Source organism: Parasteatoda tepidariorum, chromosome 6 (genome assembly GCF_982258835.1).
Source record: "Parasteatoda tepidariorum strain Cologne lab strain chromosome 6, Ptep-v5.0, whole genome shotgun sequence".
Classification (NCBI taxonomy): Eukaryota; Metazoa; Arthropoda; class Arachnida; order Araneae; family Theridiidae; genus Parasteatoda; species Parasteatoda tepidariorum.
In genome coordinates this window covers 100,272,438-100,294,824 of record NC_141760.1, presented here as the reverse complement: position 1 = coordinate 100,294,824, position 22,387 = coordinate 100,272,438, and the positions used below count along the sequence as shown (strand labels likewise).

Below are 22,387 nucleotides of genomic sequence, written 5' to 3'. Positions count from 1 at the left end.
TGTTTCATTTCATTAGGTTCCAAATCAAGCACAAACTTAAGCAATCACCTGACATAAGAGAAGTAAAATTTAAAAAATATTGATCCGCTATTAAACTCTTTCAATAAAAGTAAAATATAATACAAAATTAAAATATTTCATTAAAAGCAATTAAACTTGAATAACCCTCTGTAAAATGAGCATAAGAGAAAATTGAACTTTCAATTGATACAACCAAAATAAAAACAATTCAATTACTCTTACTTTGATATTTAAAAATATGCATTTTTTTACTGTTACCATCAAAAAATTTTGTGCTATTTCGTTTTTAAAATTTAATATTATTTCTGATTTCTTTTAACAGAAATGTTAAAGAAAATCAACTTAAATTTAATGGAAAAAATAAAATTATTTTAATGTCTTTACATTATGCAATTAATATTTTTAATTTATTTAATAGTACCTAACAGATTGGCACATTTTATTAAAAAAAGTATGCAAAAAGCCATTTTAAAAAGACTGTTATGCAGACTTCTTTGAAATACCATACAAATCTTTATGTTTGTGCGTTTATGATAAAAATACATATTACATGTTTATAAAGTAAGGAATAAAAATTAATCAGCAACATATTTAAAAGTCTGTACAATTTTTGAAATGAAAAAAAAATCTAAAATTTAATCGACTTATTAGACAATAAAATGCATTTTTTAAACTATATTTCAAAAATTAATTTTATACTGAAACAATAGAACATTTTAAATAAAGTCATGAAAGCAATAGAATAAAATTTAAAAAGTACAATAGATAAATCTTAAAACACTTATTTATATTGAGTTGTTTAAAAGAAGCAAACGTAAAATACGTAGATTTATTAAATTAAATATAAAAATTTCATGTTGCCATTACTCATTTTGCTTTAACTTTTATCTTTTTATTGAAGAAAATTAAAAAGAAAAAGTATATAATTATGCAAGCGAAATCTCAAACTTCATTTTCTGAAAGAAAAAAGAACTTTCTCAACATGACTTTTTGCATTTAATGCATGCAGAGTTCCATAACATGTGAGGTATTGAGTATCAAAACCATAAAATGCTATACTAAGATTACAAAAGAAAAAAATAAGATTCGATAAAGTTTTTTTTAATTTTCTCTCAATGCTAATTTTTATCAACTTTAAGGTTGTTGTTAAATTATAGAAAAACACATTTTGTGCAAAAAGCTAAGGTAGCTTTTTTTGAATTTTGTATAACTTATCAGCATATGCTGAGGTAACAATTTATGACACAATAAATTTTAGTTTAGTAAAAAAAAATATATAATAGGACTTCAGATGCTCTTTAGATAATTAATCTTACAGAGCAAGCATCCTTTTTTAATCATGCATCAAGAGTGGGGAAAAAACAAAAGACCTGAAACTGCCTATCAATTCAAATCATGAAAAAAAAAAATAAAGAGTGCAAAACTATTTTGAACATTTAAATTATTAATTAAGTTATGGAAAGTTTTTTTTTTACAATGTGCTGTACATTAACAGTTCAACAAATTGTAGAGCTTTATATAAAAATCACAGTTAAAAATCACAATAGAATAATTAAGTTTAAAAATTTAATTATTCTAAAGTTTAGAAAGTCGGAAATATCCTCAAGAAGTGGAAAGAAATTCCCATTTATTAAATCCATTTTCATCAATAAATTCGAAAAAACAAGATTTCATTGAACAATAGTGTTATTAAAACCAAACTATCTCTCATTTAAAAAAAAATGTAATAATTTGACAACCGAAAGTGTTGTGTCTATTTTCAACAAATACCAGCAAAAAGTTTGCCGCAGAACTTTAGTCTGCGTTCGTAAATAATGAGACTTGAAATTCAAGTTTACTTTCTTTTTGTGGATATGAATTTGCCTACCAGATTCCACAATTGAATAACTTTGCTTTTTTGATTAAGAGAAAACATTATTAACTCCTTGAATTTATGGGTTAAAGTTCAAAATTAATTTTCTCCGAACTCTCTTTAGTATAGATTACGCAGGTTTTAATACTGAATACCTCAAATGCATACAACATAAACCTACTAGAATATTAACGAAATTTGAAATCATTCTCATTTAATTAGAGAGTAAATAATTTCAATTTTAAAAATATATTCATGGATATGGGCTAAACGAAGTACTTAGTTTGCCCCATCACTAAAATACAAAATTAGAGCATTTAACTGTACAAAGGAATAACATTCAACAATAGGAAAAACAAATGTATAAATCTACAAGCATATACATGAAAATAAATCTAATTTTACATAAAGGCCATTATTATTATTATTATTAAACTCGAAAGTGCATTACAGATTGCCATCCTCGTTTGGATTCAGCTCCAGCTCTTGCGCAAATTTCGAAAAGTCGTTATCACAATCTCTCAGATCTTCCAGTGTTGTCTGTAAATCATCACTAAGTGGTGGGTCGAGCAAACCGGCTAGGTTGCGTCGAGCATTGCTCACTTCCAAATCTCCAGTATTTTCCAAACCAGACCAGTTCTGGGAGAATGACTTGTCGCTATTCAGGAGTTCAGCAGATAGTAAAGCGTTCTCCTGATTCGAATTCAAGAGAGGAAACGAAAATGCCTGATTCAGAACAGGCGTCGTAGGATGGGATTTAGTAGAAACTTCATCGATTGGAGCATTCAGGAAATAAAAATTGTTCAAATTTTGGAGCATTTGATGCAATGGTACAGATTGGCTCCGATTGCTAAGCTGATTGTTAGTGGCTCCGCTAATTTGTTCATTTTTTAATAAGTTTTGAATTTCTGGCGAGAAAGGATCTTTAGCAGCCACATACGATTTGCTATATATGACAGAACTGGAGGCGTGTCTCTGACGAACTTGTTTGAAGTTGGAAGAGTTGCCGCTGATAAGTAAGTCAGCGGCGCTATCATTTAAAAATGATTGAGACAATGCCAAATCATTAACACTGGTAAGATCTGGGAGATTGCTTGTGCAACTACTCGAAGATGAAGTCTGTTCGGAAACTGGAGATAAGGAAGTGGTATTCGAGTCAGAGTTATGTCGATATCTCAATTCATTCCCTGGCGGGAATATAAAACTAGGCTGAGGTTCAGCAACTAAAGGTGACAAGGGATTAGTCCTAGCATTTAAGTTTCCAGATAAATGTTGAACACCAGGGCCAGAATTATGCCTAGAACGGCTAGAAGTTGATAATGAGTTTATTATATGTGGGCTATTTACTGAACAAAATGTAACCGTTTTGTTAGAACTATGGCTAGAATTATGTCTCAAGCGACTTACAGGTGTCGGCTGTGGCGAAATAAAAGGCGAAGAAGAAACTGAAGAAACACCAGAATCAAAGTTTTGGAAAGGGGTGTGACGAGAGGTACTTTGTCCAGAGCTGTGCCTAGACCTACAGGTAGATACTGGTGTCGATCTAGGTGAAACAAAAGGACTACCAGCATTACTAGGTGGTTGAGAAGGACCAACACCAATCGACATCATATTTCTTGGAAACTGATTAGGTATTGGCGATGACACACTTCCACTCATATCGGGTATTGGGGTATGGCTGGGAGATATAGGCATAAAATTGAAAGCCCGTCTTCTAGTATTGGGACTTTGGGGAACAGAGGGTACTTGAGTGTAAGTGTTAACACGGACAGGAAGAGCAGTATTGTTTATCTGAGGTGTACCATATTCTAGATTATCCATTAAGTCTGAAGTCAACAAATCACTGTTTGAATTTATTAGATTTTGTTGAAAGTCTGGCAAGTCCATATCAATTTGTTGGAAATTGGTTTTAGGATTCGTCAAATAAATGTTGGCATCAGAAATGAATGCATTTGGCTCATTAACCTGGTCTTGTGACGCCAAATGGGAATCTAGAAATTTCTCAATAGTCTCAAGTTGAGATATATTTTTGATTTGTTTCTCCTCTTCAAAGGAAAGGGAACACAAATTTAAATTAACTTTATCAGATTGTTCCTGTTCTGTTGTTAATTTTCCCTCTCCTAAATTAACATCACTTGAATAAAACAAAGTTTCTTTTTGATTTAAATGAAGAGAAAGATCACTTTTGGAAATATCTTTCAAAGAATTCAATAATAAAGGATTTGATTGACTACACGATATTTTTTGCTCAAGTAACATACGCAATTGAGATATATTTTTGTTAAAATCCTGTTTTTCCTTTTTCGAGTCTTTATCTTCAACTACTAACATAGATGAAGGGAGCAATGTTTGGCAATTATTTCCTCTGTAGTAATCGTTTAAGGCATCACCTTCTATCTCATGTATGCTCACTTCTTCAGCTGCAGCGTTTTGCTGAACAGACAATCTTCGACTAGGAACATTTTGAACTTTAACTGACGATGGCAAGTCTTGATAAGAAGATTCCATAGCATTTGCATCCAATATCAGCTTCTTTGATTTAAGATTACTTCTACTTTCATCTAAAGGTCTTTTGAGAGTGTTACTTTCTTTAGAGGGAAGACTTGATTTCCTTAAGGGATTAGATTTTAAGATGGAACCACCTGAACTTTCAATCGACACTTGGTTTGGATCAGAATTTGCTTGAAGTTTAACATCCTTGAATGCACTAGAACTCTGGTTTTCTAATGAAAAACGTAAATCTTCTTTAAGTTTGTCGGAGGTCTTTTCTTTTGGTACTATAAAACAATTTTTCTTTAATGTTTTCTGAGTGGAGGATAGCAAAACAGTTCTAGTGTTTGAAGTGTTGCTTTTAACAAAAAAGTCATTACCTTCTGGACTCGAAGAGGATTGAAGCCATGCATGTGAGCTATGCCGACCATCATTGGTTTTAGATTTAGGCTTATTAATAGAAGTTGAGCCTAAAGAACCAGCTCTGGATCTAGCCATGGCAGACAAGGCATCCCCTTTCAATGGCTTTGGCTGTATTTTTTTGTACTTAGGAGAAACTTGTTTGCCGATCTCAGCAATTTGTGGCAAAGAGGGCACAATAATTATGCCAGGAAGGCTTTGTGATATGCAGACAGGAGTCTTACTTCTTGGAATTATTATTTTAGTATTTTTAGTTGATGTATCTTCAAGTTTTAAAACATTTTCAGAGCATGGTTCACTAGGCTTACTGGGAGAAGATTGTGTATTACTATTTGAACTGGTGGGTGTATCATTTACTACTTGTTCCATGTCAACAATTAATTCAAGATCCATATCCTCTTCTTTAATAACCTTCTCTATTAAATTTTTATCCACTTGCATGGATGATGATTCTGAAGAACTTGTAAGAGAATTTTCTTTTATACTTTGAGATAATATTAAGTCAATCTCTTTTTCCTGCAATTAAACAAATTTAGGAAAAAATAAAGTTCAATATGATGATAAAATTATAATATTTTATTCAAATTAAATGGAATTAGCCTTATAAATTTAAACTTACAAAAATTACACCTCACAACAAATTTATGCAGAATTTTTATCACTATATATCAAATTTACATAGCATAGTTTGGAGAAAAAAATATTTGTAGAGTAAGAAAATAGTTACCTAAGTCAAATATTTAGATAGTTTTGATATACATCATTGATTAAATTTAATTTAAAACAATGTAGAGATAAAATTCTAGATATGCTAACCATGCATCTTTTTAAATGTTGCATTATTATTGTGGATTCATGTGATAGTTTCTTAAGGGTGTGTAAGGAGGACAAAAATTCAAAAGATGTTGAGCAATTAATTAGAATAGAGAAAAAAATATTTAACTGTACCCTGATAAAAGTATTTTTCACTTTTGTTGAAAGTTCTTGATATAGGTATATAAAAAACATAATTAAAAGCATGTAAAACCTTTTTTTCAAAAACATGTCAAGACATAAAAAGACAATCCTGATAGACAGTCATATCTAGAAAAGAACTCTATTCTTCAATTAGCCACCACAAAAACAATATATCCATAATTTCAAATATATTCGTTATGCTCATTTTTTTTTTAAATGGTTAACTACTCCATTTAGCAATGCAAAAAAAAATATTTTTTTTATTTGTTATTAATTTACTTATTTTGTTTTATTATTATTACAGTTAGGAATTAATTTAAAACATATAAATTTGCCATATTTTATTTTATTTAAATAAAAATCATTTATAAATGTCATATACTCTAAAAATTACAGAACATCAGTTATTACAGAAAACAAGTTTCCTAGTGGTTGTAAAGGTAAAGCATTAATATTTTACAAAACTAGAATTGAAATTATTTTCTCTGCCACTACAAATAAATAATTCAAACAGATATGGAAAAGGTCACATAACCAAATGGTCACTTTCTCAAAATAAAAGTTTAAAAAAATAAATAAAATAAAATAATAAAATTTAATAAATCTTTGCTTTAAGTTCATTACTACTCAGAAAAATATTTAATTAAAACCTTAAATGCTGGAGAGCGTGAAATGTATACTTGACAAAATTGTTTATAAGATTAAGCTGGTTGATCATTAATAACTAATAAAGATGAGTAGCAAAATAAGAAAACTTAAATATAATTACATAAGAAAGATAAATTAGTAAATCCCCTCTTATTTTTTTTATTTTTTTTAACTTAAAGACTAAATAATTCATTGAATACAATCATTATAAAGACTCAAAAATGATAAAACTACAATGCTGGTAAATTCATCAAATATGAATAGAAAAAGTTCCCCAATTTTAACACAAGAATGAAATTCTTGTTAAAAACTGTAATTAAGTTCAAAATTTCTCGTCTGTTCTGTTTTGTTGAAAAGAAAAAAAATACTAAAATATAAATTAAATTACAGTTAAGAAATGAACTAAACACTGATTTTAATTAGCATATTTCAAAATATATTCACATAAAAAAAGGATAATACAGAGTTATAAATCAAAAAACAGTTTGATTAATCAAAGATAATAAAACTCAAATTTCTATACTCATTATTGCAACTATGAAAAGTAAAATTTATTGAAGAATTTTGAGGGGTTTAAATTAATTTAAAATTTCTAGTGATTCTAAGGCTGTTAAAAAATATCCTGTATTTCTTGATATCAAAATTGATTACATTTTTTAAGAGTTGAAAGTCTTTAAAGTGACAGAAAGGGTTGAATATTATTATTCCTATTAAAATAGAATATGTTTATTGTTTGTCCTTTTTTATACAGGGATGAGATTAGCCAAAACGCAAAAAAGCTGAATTTCCACGATAGTAAATTTTACGCAAGCGCAACCCTTTAATAATAAATTCCAGACAGTTTAAGGTAATAAATAATGTGTTGACATACAATTGTGTACTAATCTATTATTATAAAAACGAATACATTGATACTTAACATTTAGTGAAAAAAAAATTACCAATTGAAAAAATAAAGCTGGAAATTATATTTTTCCTCAGTTCGCATAAGAGACAATTACTACTTGAAAAACTACCTGGTTTAACATATTAAAACTACTGAGAATATACATTAATATTTCATTTCCTTTAATAAATACTGTTATGTGATTTATAGCAAATATATCAGTAATATTACTTTATTAAATTATATTGGAAAAAAAACTTAAACATTGGACCGAATCATTATGTTCATATAATAGTCTAATCTAACTACAGCCCTCTGAAACATATCAATAACAGTGAAGTAGAAATATATAGTAACTTCTTAACATCCAAAAATTGTATTTTAGTTTGAAAAATTACATGACAATCAGCAACTGTTTAGATAATTGTTTTTTATTTGATAAGAATTTTGCATTTTATAGCATAAATAACAGCAATTATAAATAAAACTTTGATGATGAGTTAATTAACTCTTTTTCCCCCAAATTTTTTTTTAATTAAATCCCTTTTTAAGTGATTGCTTATGTTTGCTATATTTAGTCGTTAGTCCATCTTCAAACATCTTGTGAGAAATCGTATTTTTTTTTCTTTGCAAGCACAAATGTAAGTTTTGAATATATTCCCTTCCAGTTTCTCTGATGTTGTAACACTTACATATACTAATAATCGTCGTTAGAAAAACAGTCACCTTTATAGTAACTAATTTTTTAAAAAATTTACTTCTTACAAGAATTCTTCTAGTTGATCTTAAAATTGTGTGAGTATGAATAACAATTATGGATTTTGAAATCACATTAATATGAAACTAGATATATGATTTTGAAAATGAGAAAATACAAACTGGGATATAGAATTTTTAAAACGCGTAAATACAAATCATGATTCATAATTTTTAAATCGCGTAAATACGAATCATGATGCGTAATTTTTAGATTGCATAAATAAGAATTATGATGCATAATTTTTAGAATGCGTGAATGCGAATCCCAATGCCTTATTTTAAAATCACGTATAAATACGAAAATCAATGTTTGATATTCGAATCACAATATCGGATTTTTAAATCTCGTAAATAAGAATCGCAACGTACAATATTCAAATCGCGTGAATAAGAATCGCAACACGCAAATATAAAAAGCTATGTTTGATATTAAAATCGTGTGAATAAAAATCGAGATATTAGCAGATTCCAGGCTTGGGACCTCTAAAAGGCTTGTCAGAAGCAGCGTCGTTTGAACTACAAAAATCGGATCTATCTGGAGGTCGGGCAAAAAATTCGGACAATCTTATCTGCTGCACGTAAAAGGGGAGAAAATAGGTAAAATAAGTAAAAATGAGAAAGGATTGGTAGCTATGTAGTTTGAATTTTCTGTTTCTCTTTGAAAGTCGGTGAAGTTTCTGAAAAAACGGAATATACTTATAAAAAAAAAATAAATTTTTAGAAAATCTGAATTTTTGATTAAAAAAAAAGCTGAAATTTAAGAGATAAAAGTGAAAAAAGCGGAAATCCGCTAAAAAGCGGAAAAATCTCATCCCTGAATTTATAAAAAGAAACAAATCTTACATATTAGGGGAAGAAAAGAGGGGGAGATAATACTTCAGGGTGCAAGAAATCTAAGATGTTATATAAATCTATGTTTACAATGTTATATGTGTAACTTACATACTTTTACATTTATTATGAGTAATAACAAAATAGGATTGAAAATAAGAATGCACTAACACAAATCAAACTCAATAAATTGCTAATTGCACTTGAAAATTCTAGATTTTCTTAGACATTTATTTCATAGTCATAATCATAGACATTATTAATTAGTATAAATTCCCTATTACTTAAAAACATGGTCTTTTAATTTTATAAACCACTATAGGAAAAACATCACAATAAAACCTCCAATGGAAATTTATGGAGAACTTTTTTGTTAACTTAAAAAATTAACTTAATTTTTTTTTCAAAGAAAATTTTTACATTGCTAAGTTTTTTTTTAAAAATTATAAGAATGTACTGTAAGGTAACGAGCATATTTTAACAAAACAGAGCTCAGAGCAGATTTTTTCAAAAAATGTCTCGAACTATAATAGATATCTTGATCAAGTTAAGCACGATCTATGATGTGTTTTTTTCTCTTCTGATTTTCTTTTTCAAAAGAGATAGTTGTTTTTTTCCCTTTTAAAAATTTGTGTGTTAAGTTTCGGAAAAAATTTTTTAAAGCTCACATCATATTTTCTGCTAGTTGTGACACTACAGTACTATATATAATTATTTGCATTCATTATTAATTGTTAACCTATACTATAATGATAAACAAGTTTTATATACCATGCAAAAAAAAAAAATTATTTGATTTTAAATTTTTCTCAGTTTTAAATTTTCAAAATTAAATAAGTGGTCAATTTTATTGATTATTAATAAAAACACACAAAATATAAAAGTACTTTTCTGTCAAGATTTACATTTAAAAAAATTAATAAATAAAAATAAAAGCCGTCAAATGGATACAAGTTTACACAAAAATGGAAAACATCTCAAAGCTCAAACAAATTTAAAAAATGTCTTCATTCAAGTGCAGTAAAATCCACTATAAACTATTTTAGGAAAAATCCCTTTATAATTCTTTGTAATAAAATGCATTCACAAACATGAGCTTGCAGTTACATGAACAATAAAGTAAACATGAACTATAAAGTAAAGATAGATTATCCTCACATTTCCTTATGACTACAGAATTTCACAAAACTTATTTCATAGGATTAAAGACAATTACTTACAGAACTTATGTCGGATTTTTCAGAAAGAACTTTGGATTTTCTTGATTTTGCATTCTTTTTTTTAGGTACAGACACTTTACCTTTACTTGCAGAAGTAAAATTTGAGCGTTGCTCTTGAAGTTTCTTCTTTTGCTCCTTAATCAATTCTTTTTCTTGTATTTTTCGCTGCAAATGAACTTGAGCTTCACTTTTCTTTATTCCTCCTTCACAGTTAGAAAACCCTAAAATAAACAAACAACATCGTAAGTCTTGCACTAAAGGCATTGTTTAAAGAATAAAAACTAAAAATGATCAGATCTAAAATGAATTTTAACAAAATTACAGTTAATGCAAATGAATAAGAACATCATGACTATTACAGGGTTTTAAATCAATTTTGGAAATAAAACTCCCTGGCTTTTTCTGGTTTTCAAAAAAAAAAAAAAAGAAAAAGAAAAAAAAAGCCTAATTTACAGTCCAGACAACATTTTCATCATATAAAGCAATATTTCAACAGAAATATGGCTTCATTTTATTTATTTACTAAAAAAAAAATAAATTAAGAAATGTACTTTTTATGTCCAACATTATATACTTAAAAAAACAAACATTATATATTTAAAAAAACAAAATGTAACTAGATGAAAGTTAGAGGCTGATTTTAATACATAAATATACATACCTGCCAACATTGGAGAAATAAAATAACGGAGATCTTACTAGCGACATTTTTTAGGCTATGAGTAAAGTTTGGATATATCATGAATGATCATGCAAGTCAAAAAGAAAAATTCAAATTTGAAAAGAATGTAAGCACTTACATTTAGCAATGTAAACAGTATGTATATAAATCTTAATCTAAAAAAGATTTTTTTAAACCATTATTTATAATTACTTAAACTATAAACACTCAACATATTGCAGTACTGGCAATAGCACCATCTGTTGAGGAATAACAGAAGTATTTTTTGTCATCAGCAGATATTTTAACAGCAAAATTTTTTTATTTAAATTTCTTCAACAAATATGGAGAAATTTGAGAAGATAAGGGTAAACAGGAGACAATCGTAAAATACAGTGGACTTCATTCAAAAACAGAAGACTTGGCAGGTATGAATATATAGATTATAAATAAAAACAATATACATATAAAATGCAAAAACAATTAAAAACTCATAATTTTATATAGGTTAATACAGCTGTCCTCTATCTTAATGGTGATTAAGAACCAAAATTACAGCTAGTGCAAGGTAATAAGAATAACACAGAAAATTTAATTTCTCGTCTCTACTATAGACATTATAAGCACAAAACCAAACACTTTTCAACTCTCAACTACATCATTTAAGATTAAGTAACAAAAAGAAAACAACATGGGTACAGCAACAACATATGGGTAAAAGAAAATTGAAATTAAAAAAAATAGCAGCAATGAGTGTACTTTTAAATGTAAAAGGCATAAAATATATACAAGGTTGCCACTCAAATCTGTAAGAAGAAAAAATTCCCTGTGTTTTCCCTGTACATATTATACACAATACATTAAGAGGAAAAACAATCACAGTGCTCTTGTATGAGCTGTATTGGACTTAATATACTACAAGTTACAATTGCTGTAAAAAGGAACAGCTGAACATACTTAAGACAAATAATGCTATAGTAAGTGAAATAGTTTAATATAACTGAAATATCATCCTTAAATATCCCATAGATTGCACTTGTGATTACCATTTTTTAAATAACGAAAAAAGGAAATAAAATTCCTTGTATTTTCCCAGTTTGCTAAGACAAAAATCAAAATTTCCTGTAATTTTAGATGATTTTTAAATTCCCCGTATCCCAGTTTCTAATGAAAAACTCAAAATTCTCCACATTTTCCCTGCTATTTTAGGTGACTTTTAAATTCCCTGTATTTTCCACGTTTTCCCTATTCTCCCTGCGGAGTGGCAACCCTAATATAATTTGGTTGCCACTCCACAGTTCACTTTGGTTGTTTTCTTTAGAAACTGGGAAATTCCCAATAATTTCCCAGCTTCTAAAAAAAAAACTCAAAATTCCCCGTGTTTTCCCTGTGGAGTGGCAACCCCAATATAATTTGCTCAATTACCTTTCTCTAAAAGTTGAGGAGATCCTTCCAAAAGAACGGTGAAAGCAGCCACTGACCGGTTATCAACATACATATTTTCTAAGAGATGTGAAGCCAATTCCTTCAAAGAAGTGAACTTAAATCCAAGAAGTTTTTCGGCCCATTCAAAGAGTATATGACAAGAAGCTGAAGTAACTTCATCTTTAATATTCTCTGCCGGTGCCTAAAATCAATATGTATTTTAACTACACACTTGAATTTAAATAACACTTGCACAATGGTTTCAAAATATAGACAAAAATGCAAAAAATATACAATTCCAAATTCATGCAATCTTATCTTAAAAGAACATGAGTTTATTTTAAGATTCACATAACTTATGGAAGCTCGTGTCTTCTGTGGAATAAGGAGTTTTCCTTTAAAGATGAAAATTTTATTAGAAAAAAGTTTTTATTGGCAATACACAATGCAAATGGGGCTGATTTTCTTAACTCTTTCAATTTGAATGTTTATGTTTTCCTCATAGTGTGGCTGGGTGGCGCAGTTGGTTTGTCGTTGGCCTGTTGAGCCCAAGTCTGCAGGTTCGATCCCCGGCCCAGACACCGGATTTTCGGAATGCAGAAAATTCTCAGCGGCCATGGCGTATGATTATGTGGCATGTAAAAGATCCCTGGAGCGCCTCATTGGCTCTTGGCATTTCCGGCAAAATTAAATTCCTAGTGCACTTTAGCATCCAAATAGAGTCTCGGTGCTGCCATCTAGTGTGGCAGAAACTAGACGCCCAAATTAACATGACCAACGGTATCTCACCCATTGTGGTGGTCCTGAGAGAGTGGATACCACCTCTGGAGAACGCACTAAGTCTGCTCATCGGCAAGACCGATTGTGCAGCTCATTGGAAATAAATAATAAAATAAAAAAATGTTTTCCTCATAAGTAAAATGATCTCTAAAGCAACTGGTTCTATTATGTAACAAACTCTGCTTTATGTATGATTGAGAAAGCGGGAGCCTCTTTGCACGCCTCAGAACCAAATTTTGCTTATGTTTAGAGCAAAGATGAGGCTTTTATGAGGCAAGTATATACGTTTTAGCTTTAAGCTCAGTTAACATACATAACTCTTTCAAATTTATTTTTAGATTTAATATACTTTTTCACTCAAACATGACTGATTCCTAAAAAAATGGTTAATTGAAACAATAAAATTTCCCATTGTTCATCATATTAAAATGTTATCATTAATAAAAAAATTTTAAATTTATTTTTGCTAAGCTAATAAAGATTTCTAAAAAATTATTATGGAAGAATCCAATATAAAAGAAGCCAAATCTTTTTTTTTTTTCTTTTTGAAAGACAACGGAATTGAATGAGATAAATTAAGATAGATGATATTGTGTATTCTCACTAAAAAGCTGTGAAATTGTGAAATGTTTTTTCTTCAGTCATTAGATTCATTTAAATGCAGTTACCAGCATTGAAACAAAGTCCGGTTACTCAATTTAACCTTTATTTACGGTTAAATTTCTATTATTAATTAGTTCCTCTTAACTCTTAAACCATCTCTTCTCCGTGCTTTCAAAACTCAATTTTCAGGATAGAAAAAACCAACATTAAATTGGGTCGTGCAGGGGAATGGGAAATTCGGAAGTAACTTAATTTGCTCAAGTTAAAACAGAACATTTTTTAATACTGATAAAATGTATACATTATAACAGTTCTTTTATAACAAAATATTGACAACTATTTACTTCTTAAAGACAACATCAGAAAAATGTGCAAATATGAAACAAAATATACCTAAATGTCTTTTTACATCTTAAACATGATATGAGAAAGAAGTATTAAATCACAAGGAGCACATCTTTTTAAGGTCACTTTTTAAAAGTAGACGGTTAATGACATTTTGTAAAGAAAAAATAAATGGCATTTTGTGTATTTTTGTCAATAAAAAGTGTTTTTCCTGAATTTTATAGAGTAAATTACGTTACTTCAAAATTTACCACTTTCTTTCCAGAACTTCCATTTTACTTTCCAGAAAATTGTGGTAATTTTCAATACTGTGTAAAGAAAGGGACATATAGAATAATAATTGGATATCTATCGAGCTCTTGAGAAATTAATTGGTGCTGATAAAATTTCTTAAACTTTTGAACTTTACAACTACAACTAATATTAGTAACTAATATTTGAACTTAACAACCACATTCACATCTTTCACAACTTACATCACAGCTTTCAGGATCAGTATTTATATCTGGCAAAGAAGGGGGCTTCAAATTTAATTTCTTCCTTAAACCACTGTAACAGTATCTGTGATGATAAAAAAAAGAACAATTAGAGAAAATAAAATTTTATCTCTTTTTAGAAAAAATGAAGAATGTCTCAACACCAAGTTATTAACTATTGATAAAACCTCAACAAAAATTCCAACTTTCTAGGGACCAGGAATAATTTTTAGGAGTCAAAATTTTATGGAATAGAAAGTAGTATAATGGCTTTCTGATATTATGAAATTACATTAAGTCTATTATCTTTTATTAATAGTGTCCAAAAATGATGAGAAATAAGGCATATAATTTTAAAGCACACATAATTATGCACGCTACATTACAAAACATGCCTGCATTATATTCATATAAAGATGGATCTGGTTCAGTCTTGCTTTATGGGACAGATTAAACAACATTGCTAAGCCTCCGTGCTTTTGGCTTTCTATCAAGAACAGAATAGTCCAAAAACTTCAAATGTAAAAGGAACTGATTTGCAAATAAGAAGGCCATCATGTTTGATAAGAAAGGAGGATTTTAAGAATATTCTGCTTTGTATGTTATCTTTCAAAAACTCTTTCCAAAAAATTCAGATATAAAGGAGGAAAAAAAGAACAGGTTAAATAATACTAAATTATTAGGAACCAGTAAAAAAATTTTAAGCACCATCTGAGGTTCAGAATTTGTAGACCGCTTGACATAACAGATATCAGACATAATATAATATTAACATAACAGAAAGCAGTTATTACATAATGGCTTTCTAATGTTATGAAGTTACATAAAATCTATTATTTTCTACTTAATAGAATCTAAATGTGTAGAAGATCAGAAGTAAGCCATATAATTTTAAAGCAAAACATAATTTGGGCAGCTATTATTACAACCATTAATACGAATATTATTATAATTATTTTAATAACTAATAATAATAACAGTTATGTCAGCAACTAATTTATCAATTTGTTTTCACTTCTTTTCATAATGAAAAAAAGGAGGTACCTGGAATTTCCTCTAGTACCAAGTCTCCTTGGTTTAACAGATGGAAATATCTGCTTCATAACTTTACCAAAATCAGCTGCACAAAGAGCATCCGTGCCAGTCATATGGCAATAAGATCTGCAAAATGTACATTTAAAAATAAATAATTGCCATTTAAGTTAAGAATTTCTTATTGTCTGTTTAAAAATTAGATTTAATTAAATAAAAAAAACAATAAAACTTACAGGTTTAAAAATTTAAAATGAAAATTTAAGAAGTATAGAAATACAAAGAGTGCTTAAAATAAACACTTTAAAATAAACAAAACAAAAAAAGGTTTACTGCATTTGGTAATGTAGTAAAATTCAGTAGCCTGTCTGGTGAGAAAAAAATTAAATTGTGTATTATTATCATCTTTATTAGCATATAAGCTGTTTAAAATTCATTAAAATTTCATTAATTATTTATTTAAAAAATGGTATCTTTTTACCCTATTGAAATTACATGTAGATCAGTTTAGGGGCCTTTACAAAATTCCAGTATTTCGTTATTTTTATTTTTGGGAATTCATTATTATTTTATATTTTGTTAGTTTAATATTTCAATAAAAAATTTTAAATAATTAAGATAACATAAATTTTCATTTAAAAAAAAATTCGAGATACAATAATATTGCTTTTAAGCAAGTGTATTAAAAAAAACAGCAGTCATATTGAACTTTTATTTTTAACTCTATGTGATAATCGTCACTGTTTAATCCTCAAAGCATTGAGTCCCTAAGTGAAACTATATGGATGGGGGGAAACCAGTTATTTAATGCAGGTAAGCCTGCAGCTAAAAGTTAGAAAAAAGCCGGAACTAACGCCCAGAGGGTTGAAATTTACTACATTGAATTTTATTTATCTAGTAAATATTAGCTACATAAACTTTAGCAAATTGACCAATTTGTAAAAAAAAAATAGCAATATTGAATAGAAAGTACACTTTTTTCTATAAAAACTTTTCCTTGCAAGTTTCTAAACTTAGATTTCTGGTAGAAACTAGATTAAAAAAAATTCCAGTTTGAAACAAAACTTCAAAATCTAACTTTATAATATGATAAATACTATAATAAATAGTAGAAGAATTAAAAAAATTTAAGTCAATATAAAACTGATATTTCTTAATTATATCAGACTAAGTAGAAAACCATATAAATAGCAACCTCATTTTTTCTACTGTAACAAATGTTTCTAAAACAACTCAGAAAAGAAATCAGTTAAAATTGGGTATATTTTAAATAATAACAACATTAACTTTAGAAATGTAATCTAAATCTCAGCAAATTTCTTACTATATTAAATAAAACCTTATTACAATGTTTTAGAATTTAAAAAAAAAAAAAAAAACTTTTGCTACTTCAAATATTTGATTTAATACAGTAAGATTAATCTCTTCTGTTGGAAGGGTGTAATAAAGAAAGGACTTTTGTAAATACTTAATGTCTGAGGGGGGGGGGTGAATAAATAAATAAACATTTTGAATAACACACAAATATTTTCATCCTGAGCATACAAGTTCAAGCAAAATTAAAGTTAAATGATAGTTTCAATATCAAATGAGTATCATAATAGTAATATTCTCTTCAAAAACTAAATGGAAAACCCATAAATTAGATAACATCAACTAAGTATAAATGTATTTTTCATTCCTCAAGTATAAATCATGTAATCAGAGTGACTCACTGATATTCATCATACACTTCTTGCTTGGGTAGAGAAACTTCAGGATCTTCTTCAAGATGGCTTTGAATCCAGGTTACAGCAATCATGCCCTCATCATCTGCTTTCTTCCCAAGAGGATTTTGGTTTCTGCTATAAAAGGTAAATTACAAAAATCAAATGAGTATCAAAATTGTTGCAATTAACTCATATTTAATTGCATAAAAAAATTTAGTAATTTTATTTTTATTTTTACACACTGAGAAATTTTTAAAAAAAATTAGTTATTGTTTGCAATAACAAAATCTAAGGAGTAAAAATGTTGCATTATCAAATTTAAAAAAAATTATGTTAAATTAAACTAATTTTAAACAAGCAAAAAAAAAAATAATAATAATAATATCCTTCTTGTACAGTAGTTTGTCATTGATTATGCCTAAATTTAAAAGCTTATTTTTCTTCTTTTTTTAATGATGATTTTTTAGTTAGAATTTTTTTAACTAGTAAAAAACAAAAGCATATTATTAAAATTATCAAAATGCAATTAATTAATAAAATTGATAGAAATGCAAAACAAAAAAATAAATAATTAATTAGGTATTAAACAAACATCTTACATTTTAAAAGGGTCAACTTCAAAGGGTGATCCAGTGGGTAATTGCAAATATAAAAATAACTTTTCCACATCGGATAAAGATTTGACTTCATTCTAAAAAATATATATATATTATTTCACAGATAAAAATTCTAAAATATTTAGAACATCAATTTTCATTGAAAAAAACTCAAGTGAAATATACAGTTCTTTGTCACATATTTTTAATCCTGGGGCATTTAAAATTTTATTCTCAGATGTTCTTCATGTATTGTTAAATTTATATATCTACCTATAATCTGTTAGACATTTTTTTTCATAAAATTAAAAATTGTAGCTTTAAGTATTTATAACAATAAAAATGTTTATTAAAATTTTAACATAGTTTGTATTTGTAGCATCAGTTACAAAAGCTTTATGTTTGTTTGCCACTTTCTATGTGTCATATCAAGTGTATTTTCAATGTTTCCTGTTAATTTAAAGTTTTTTTTTTATCTTTTAAATAAATTTTAAAAAATAATCGTTATTGCTTATAGAAGAAAATTTCAAACTAAAAATATGATGCTTTACTCTATGTCCTTTCTATGTAGTGCCAGTCACATTTTATATTTATATTCTAAATAAAATAGTTATTATAACATTTTCTTATAAGCAGAAAAATATTAGGCTATTAAAAAACATCCTATATAATTTTTAAAATAAATGGTAAATAGGCAATAAAAAGAAAGTTCAAAATTAAAAACTATCGAAAAAAATGTTAAGTCAATTTTAGTCAGTTTTTTATAAATGATTTAAACCTGATAGATTATATAAGGTCTGGTAATTTTGTACAATTATTTAATAAATTTATTGATTTATTTTTGAAATTACAAAAGTTATTTTCAAACAGAAAAATTAGCTATGATAAAAAAGAACATCATATTAGAAAAATAATCAAATAATAGTTTCTCATGGTACACCTTTTAAATCCTTTAGATTGAAAATAGATAAAGATTATAACTTCCATAATGATAGGTCATTATAAATCTGGTGGCAAAATAGATTGTGGGATTTATTTAATACATAATTAAACATAAAATAAAATATTCATCTAACCATTAAATAAAAAGCTTTAAAATCAATAGAAATGCCATAAAAAAATAAGTTTAACTTACCAAAATACTAGAAATTTTGTCTTTTGCAGATGGGCTAAAAATTAAGAAAAGTGAAATTTTAAAAATAACTATCATCATTAAATATTGTAAGTCAAGCAAACTTTTAAAAACTAAGGCTATAACAAATAACAATTTGTTTAATCCTTAAAAATTTTAGTTTTTAATTTCTTACATATTAAATAGCTTTTATCAGGGAATAATATAATAGCAAGGCCGTAGCCAGGATACTTTTTCGGGGGGGATATGGTAAGAAGCAAGGACAGTTTCAGACATGCAAAGTAGGGGAAAAACATTGCAACAAACATTGTTTATTCTATTGTTTGCAAAAGTTAAACTAGTAATTAAAAAATATTATATAATTATTATTTTTCAATTAATATTACATAATAATTATAATCAATTTGTAAACAAAGTTTACAAAGACATGCGACGGGGATTTGAAGAAAATTTCTCGATTACTTTTTTAGGACAAACCGGAATATCCCGAAATATGGTTAATAAAGTTAGCCTTGTTAGCCTTTTTTCTTCAGTAGCATTTCTTGTTGCTGTTTTTACGCATTTAAGAGTAGAAAAAGTTCTTTGTGCAGTTGCTGTGGTGATTGGCAATGTAGCCAATATTGATAACAAGCAATAAATGTAATGGTAGAAGGAAAGATGAGCCACAAGGTCAAGTGAAGAAGATGCACTAGCGAAGGTGGTGTACTGGGAAAAGGTTTAATTCGACAGTTTTTGTTTTTCTTTTTACTGAGAGGCTCAAAGAAAGACTAAAAAGTTTGAATCCCAGAACTTCGGGAGGGGGGGATTTGTCCCAACGGTCCCTCCTGGCTACGGGCCTGTATGTAAAATTTTTAATTAATAAAATTGATTAATCTAGATTAAGGGTCAACTTGCAATCAGGAGGCCAATTACAGCCCTAAAATGGTCAATATGCCATCTTTTGCCCTACAATCAAAAATTAATTGGAAAACCAACATAATAAATGTAATAAAAAATACTGTTTTTAAACTAATTTTAAAAAAACTTTTAAAAAAATAAACATCCAAACTTGAACTTTGAAATAACAAAATTTCAAAAGATTAATTTAATGCGTCAAAGGATTTAAATCTTTCAGCATATTTTTTTTTTTTTCAAAAAAATTTTTCTTTAACAAAGCAAGCTCAACACTAATGCAATTTAAAGATAATTTAGAAATGATAGATTCAAAGATAGAATATTCTAATTTTTGTAAAGAAAAAAATATATAATTAAATTTTATGCAGAGAAATATTTGCTAAATCCTGCTAAAATTAAACTTTTTAAGAAAAAGAGTGTGTAAAACTTTAAATGCCTTTTAATTTGAATACACAGACTTAATACTATATAATTATAATATTGTACATAGACTTTATAAAGTAATTTTTTGAAGACAAACAGATATTGTAATATTTACATGAAGGAACAATTAAGTTATGAATTGATACATTTACTAATTGATTAACCAATTAATTGCATTCACAAAAACGTAGAATTTTCTGCTTTTCCTAAAAAAAAATTCTAAAAAAGGTAAGTATCCCTACCACTTAATATACCACTCAAGAGTAATTTATTTCTTGATTAAAGACTCCCAAATTAATGTGGTCTGCGATTGCAAATATTCTACAAAATTATAGAGATATGTGAAATGTGTTATCATTACTACAATTTATGTAGACCTTCGAAATTAAAAAAGAATAATAAATAAATAAAATAGCCTAGGTAATCACAGCTATAACATTATTTAATGAAAAATTTTATTTAAAGTAATTTTTTCCTCTTAGTTTAGAGTAAATACTGTAGGTTTTCCTTCTGATATATATATATATATATAGATATATTAGTAGAGAAACTACATAATATAAGTATATACTTTATACTATATGAGAATGACAATTACACTGTGATTACACATCAATATTCATTTGAATAAATAAGATTTTTTACAGAATCTATTGAAAGTATAGAAGATAGATTTCCCTTGTCTCTTTCTTTTAAGAATTAAATTATGTTTAAAAATACTCAAAAATTTCACATCTTTACTGAATAAATACTGTAGTGCTAAAAGATAAGTGTCAAACACTAGCATCATTTTACCCCTGGCAAAATAGCATTTTAATATGTTTTACTTTTTCATGCTAGCACATTATGAATAGATCATTCTTCTAAAAGACAATGCATCAAGAAAATAAGGTTTTTCTATTTTACAAGATGTTGACTTATAAATCCATTAACTATTAAAAATATCGTTATAGTTGTTAATAGTTTTATGTTAAGAAAAAACAGTGATGTAACAAACATACATTAAAGAAAAACACATTCAGACAAAATCTCATAGTTATTTCATCAATAGAGAATCTCATAAAACCAGTGTTTTTAAAAAATGTGTAATATACCATCAAAACAAATGAAGTATTTTTAAAATTTATTGATAGTATAAATAAGATTTGTTTATGTAATAATAATACATAATAATGCAACAGAGAATAAGACAAACTTATTAGAAAATCACATAAATAATAACTTTAAAAGAGATTGGCTAACATTGCAGTTGTGTATTAAGAATAACTTTTCGTAACTATTTATATTTTAACCATATCATTCAGAAGAATTAACTGTTATTAAACTCTAAAGAAAAATAGATTCACATACAAAATCTTAGAATTAATTTTATAATGAAGAACTTAATCATAACCTGTGTTTTAAAAATGCATGTGTTGCTTACCATCAAAACAAAAAATTAAATGATTTATTTTGACAGCACAACAGATTTTAAGTAAAATAAGTTCCTACAATAATATCATCAAAATAAACAATCTTTTATCTGTGATATGAATTAAAAAATGCATTTATAAAACATTTTAGGCAGCTAGTTCATTTGATTTCTATACATAAAATTTATTTAATAAACAAATCATAATTTTTAGCAAGATAAAAATGCTAATGTTTTGAAGTACCTCTTAGGCAATTAATAAAATGATAATTAAAGTTTTTAAAATTTAACTCTTACAGAAACATCTATTGATATTTTAAGCACATATAATTTCATTATTTTTTTTCAGATTTTAATAATTACCTTAAAATTTGCTGCAAACGTTCATGCATTGTCTTAGATGTTGTTATTGTTTTGTCATTACTCTTAGTGCAATTTTTTTTACATCGTGATTTTTTAGAGGAACTCTGTTCCATAGGATTAGATGATTTTGAATCATTAAAGTCATAATTTATTTCGCTGGATTTACGTCCCAGGCCATGATCAATTAACGAGGCGTCTTTGTCAGTGTTAGCAGCGATAGATTTTTTCCTAAGGTTTTTAGACTTTTTTCCAACCACTGAATCCTTTCCTTTAATTTTAGAGGATGGCAATATAGAATGTTTGTTTTCTAGCTTCATAGTGATAGTATTCATCACTAATTGCAGTGTTAATTATATTAAATAAAATACTTATAGAAGATGATAGCGCGACCATCTTGGAATACAATCAGCTGAGCAGAATCATAGGCGGAGATACGCATCTGTTTTGGCTTCT

The 22,387-nt window shown here is 27.4% G+C and overlaps 1 protein-coding gene across 1 annotated transcript; it reads right to left on the bottom strand.

Annotated features, from left to right (window-relative positions):
- Nucleotides 1-346: 346 nt before the first annotated feature.
- LOC107455250 (uncharacterized) lies at nt 347-22,361 on the bottom strand. The gene is made up of 9 exons (XM_016072759.5): nt 21,935-22,361; nt 18,847-18,880; nt 17,715-17,806; nt 17,122-17,250; nt 15,419-15,535; nt 14,375-14,459; nt 12,171-12,372; nt 10,085-10,305; nt 347-5,299 (listed from the first exon to the last, which is right to left on the bottom strand). Exons 1-9 carry the CDS (start codon nt 22,264-22,266, stop codon nt 2,321-2,323), a joined length of 4,191 nt encoding a protein of 1,396 aa, XP_015928245.3. The 5' UTR covers nt 22,267-22,361; the 3' UTR covers nt 347-2,320.
- Nucleotides 22,362-22,387: the final 26 nt, after the last annotated feature.

What these genes read in the sequence shown, in the direction of transcription:
- LOC107455250 (XM_016072759.5), bottom strand. Translation starts at nt 22,266, where the DNA reads ATGAATACTATCACTATGAAGCTAGAAAACAAACATTCTATATTGCCA. An exon ending in CGTTTGCAGCAAATTTTAAG is followed by an intron (nt 18,881 to 21,934) that starts GTAATTATTAAA and finishes CTTAATTTTTAG; the next exon opens with CCCATCTGCAAAAGACAAAA. An exon ending in GAAGTTGACCCTTTTAAAAT is followed by an intron (nt 17,251 to 17,714) that starts GTAAGATGTTTG and finishes TACCTTTTATAG; the next exon opens with CAGAAACCAAAATCCTCTTG.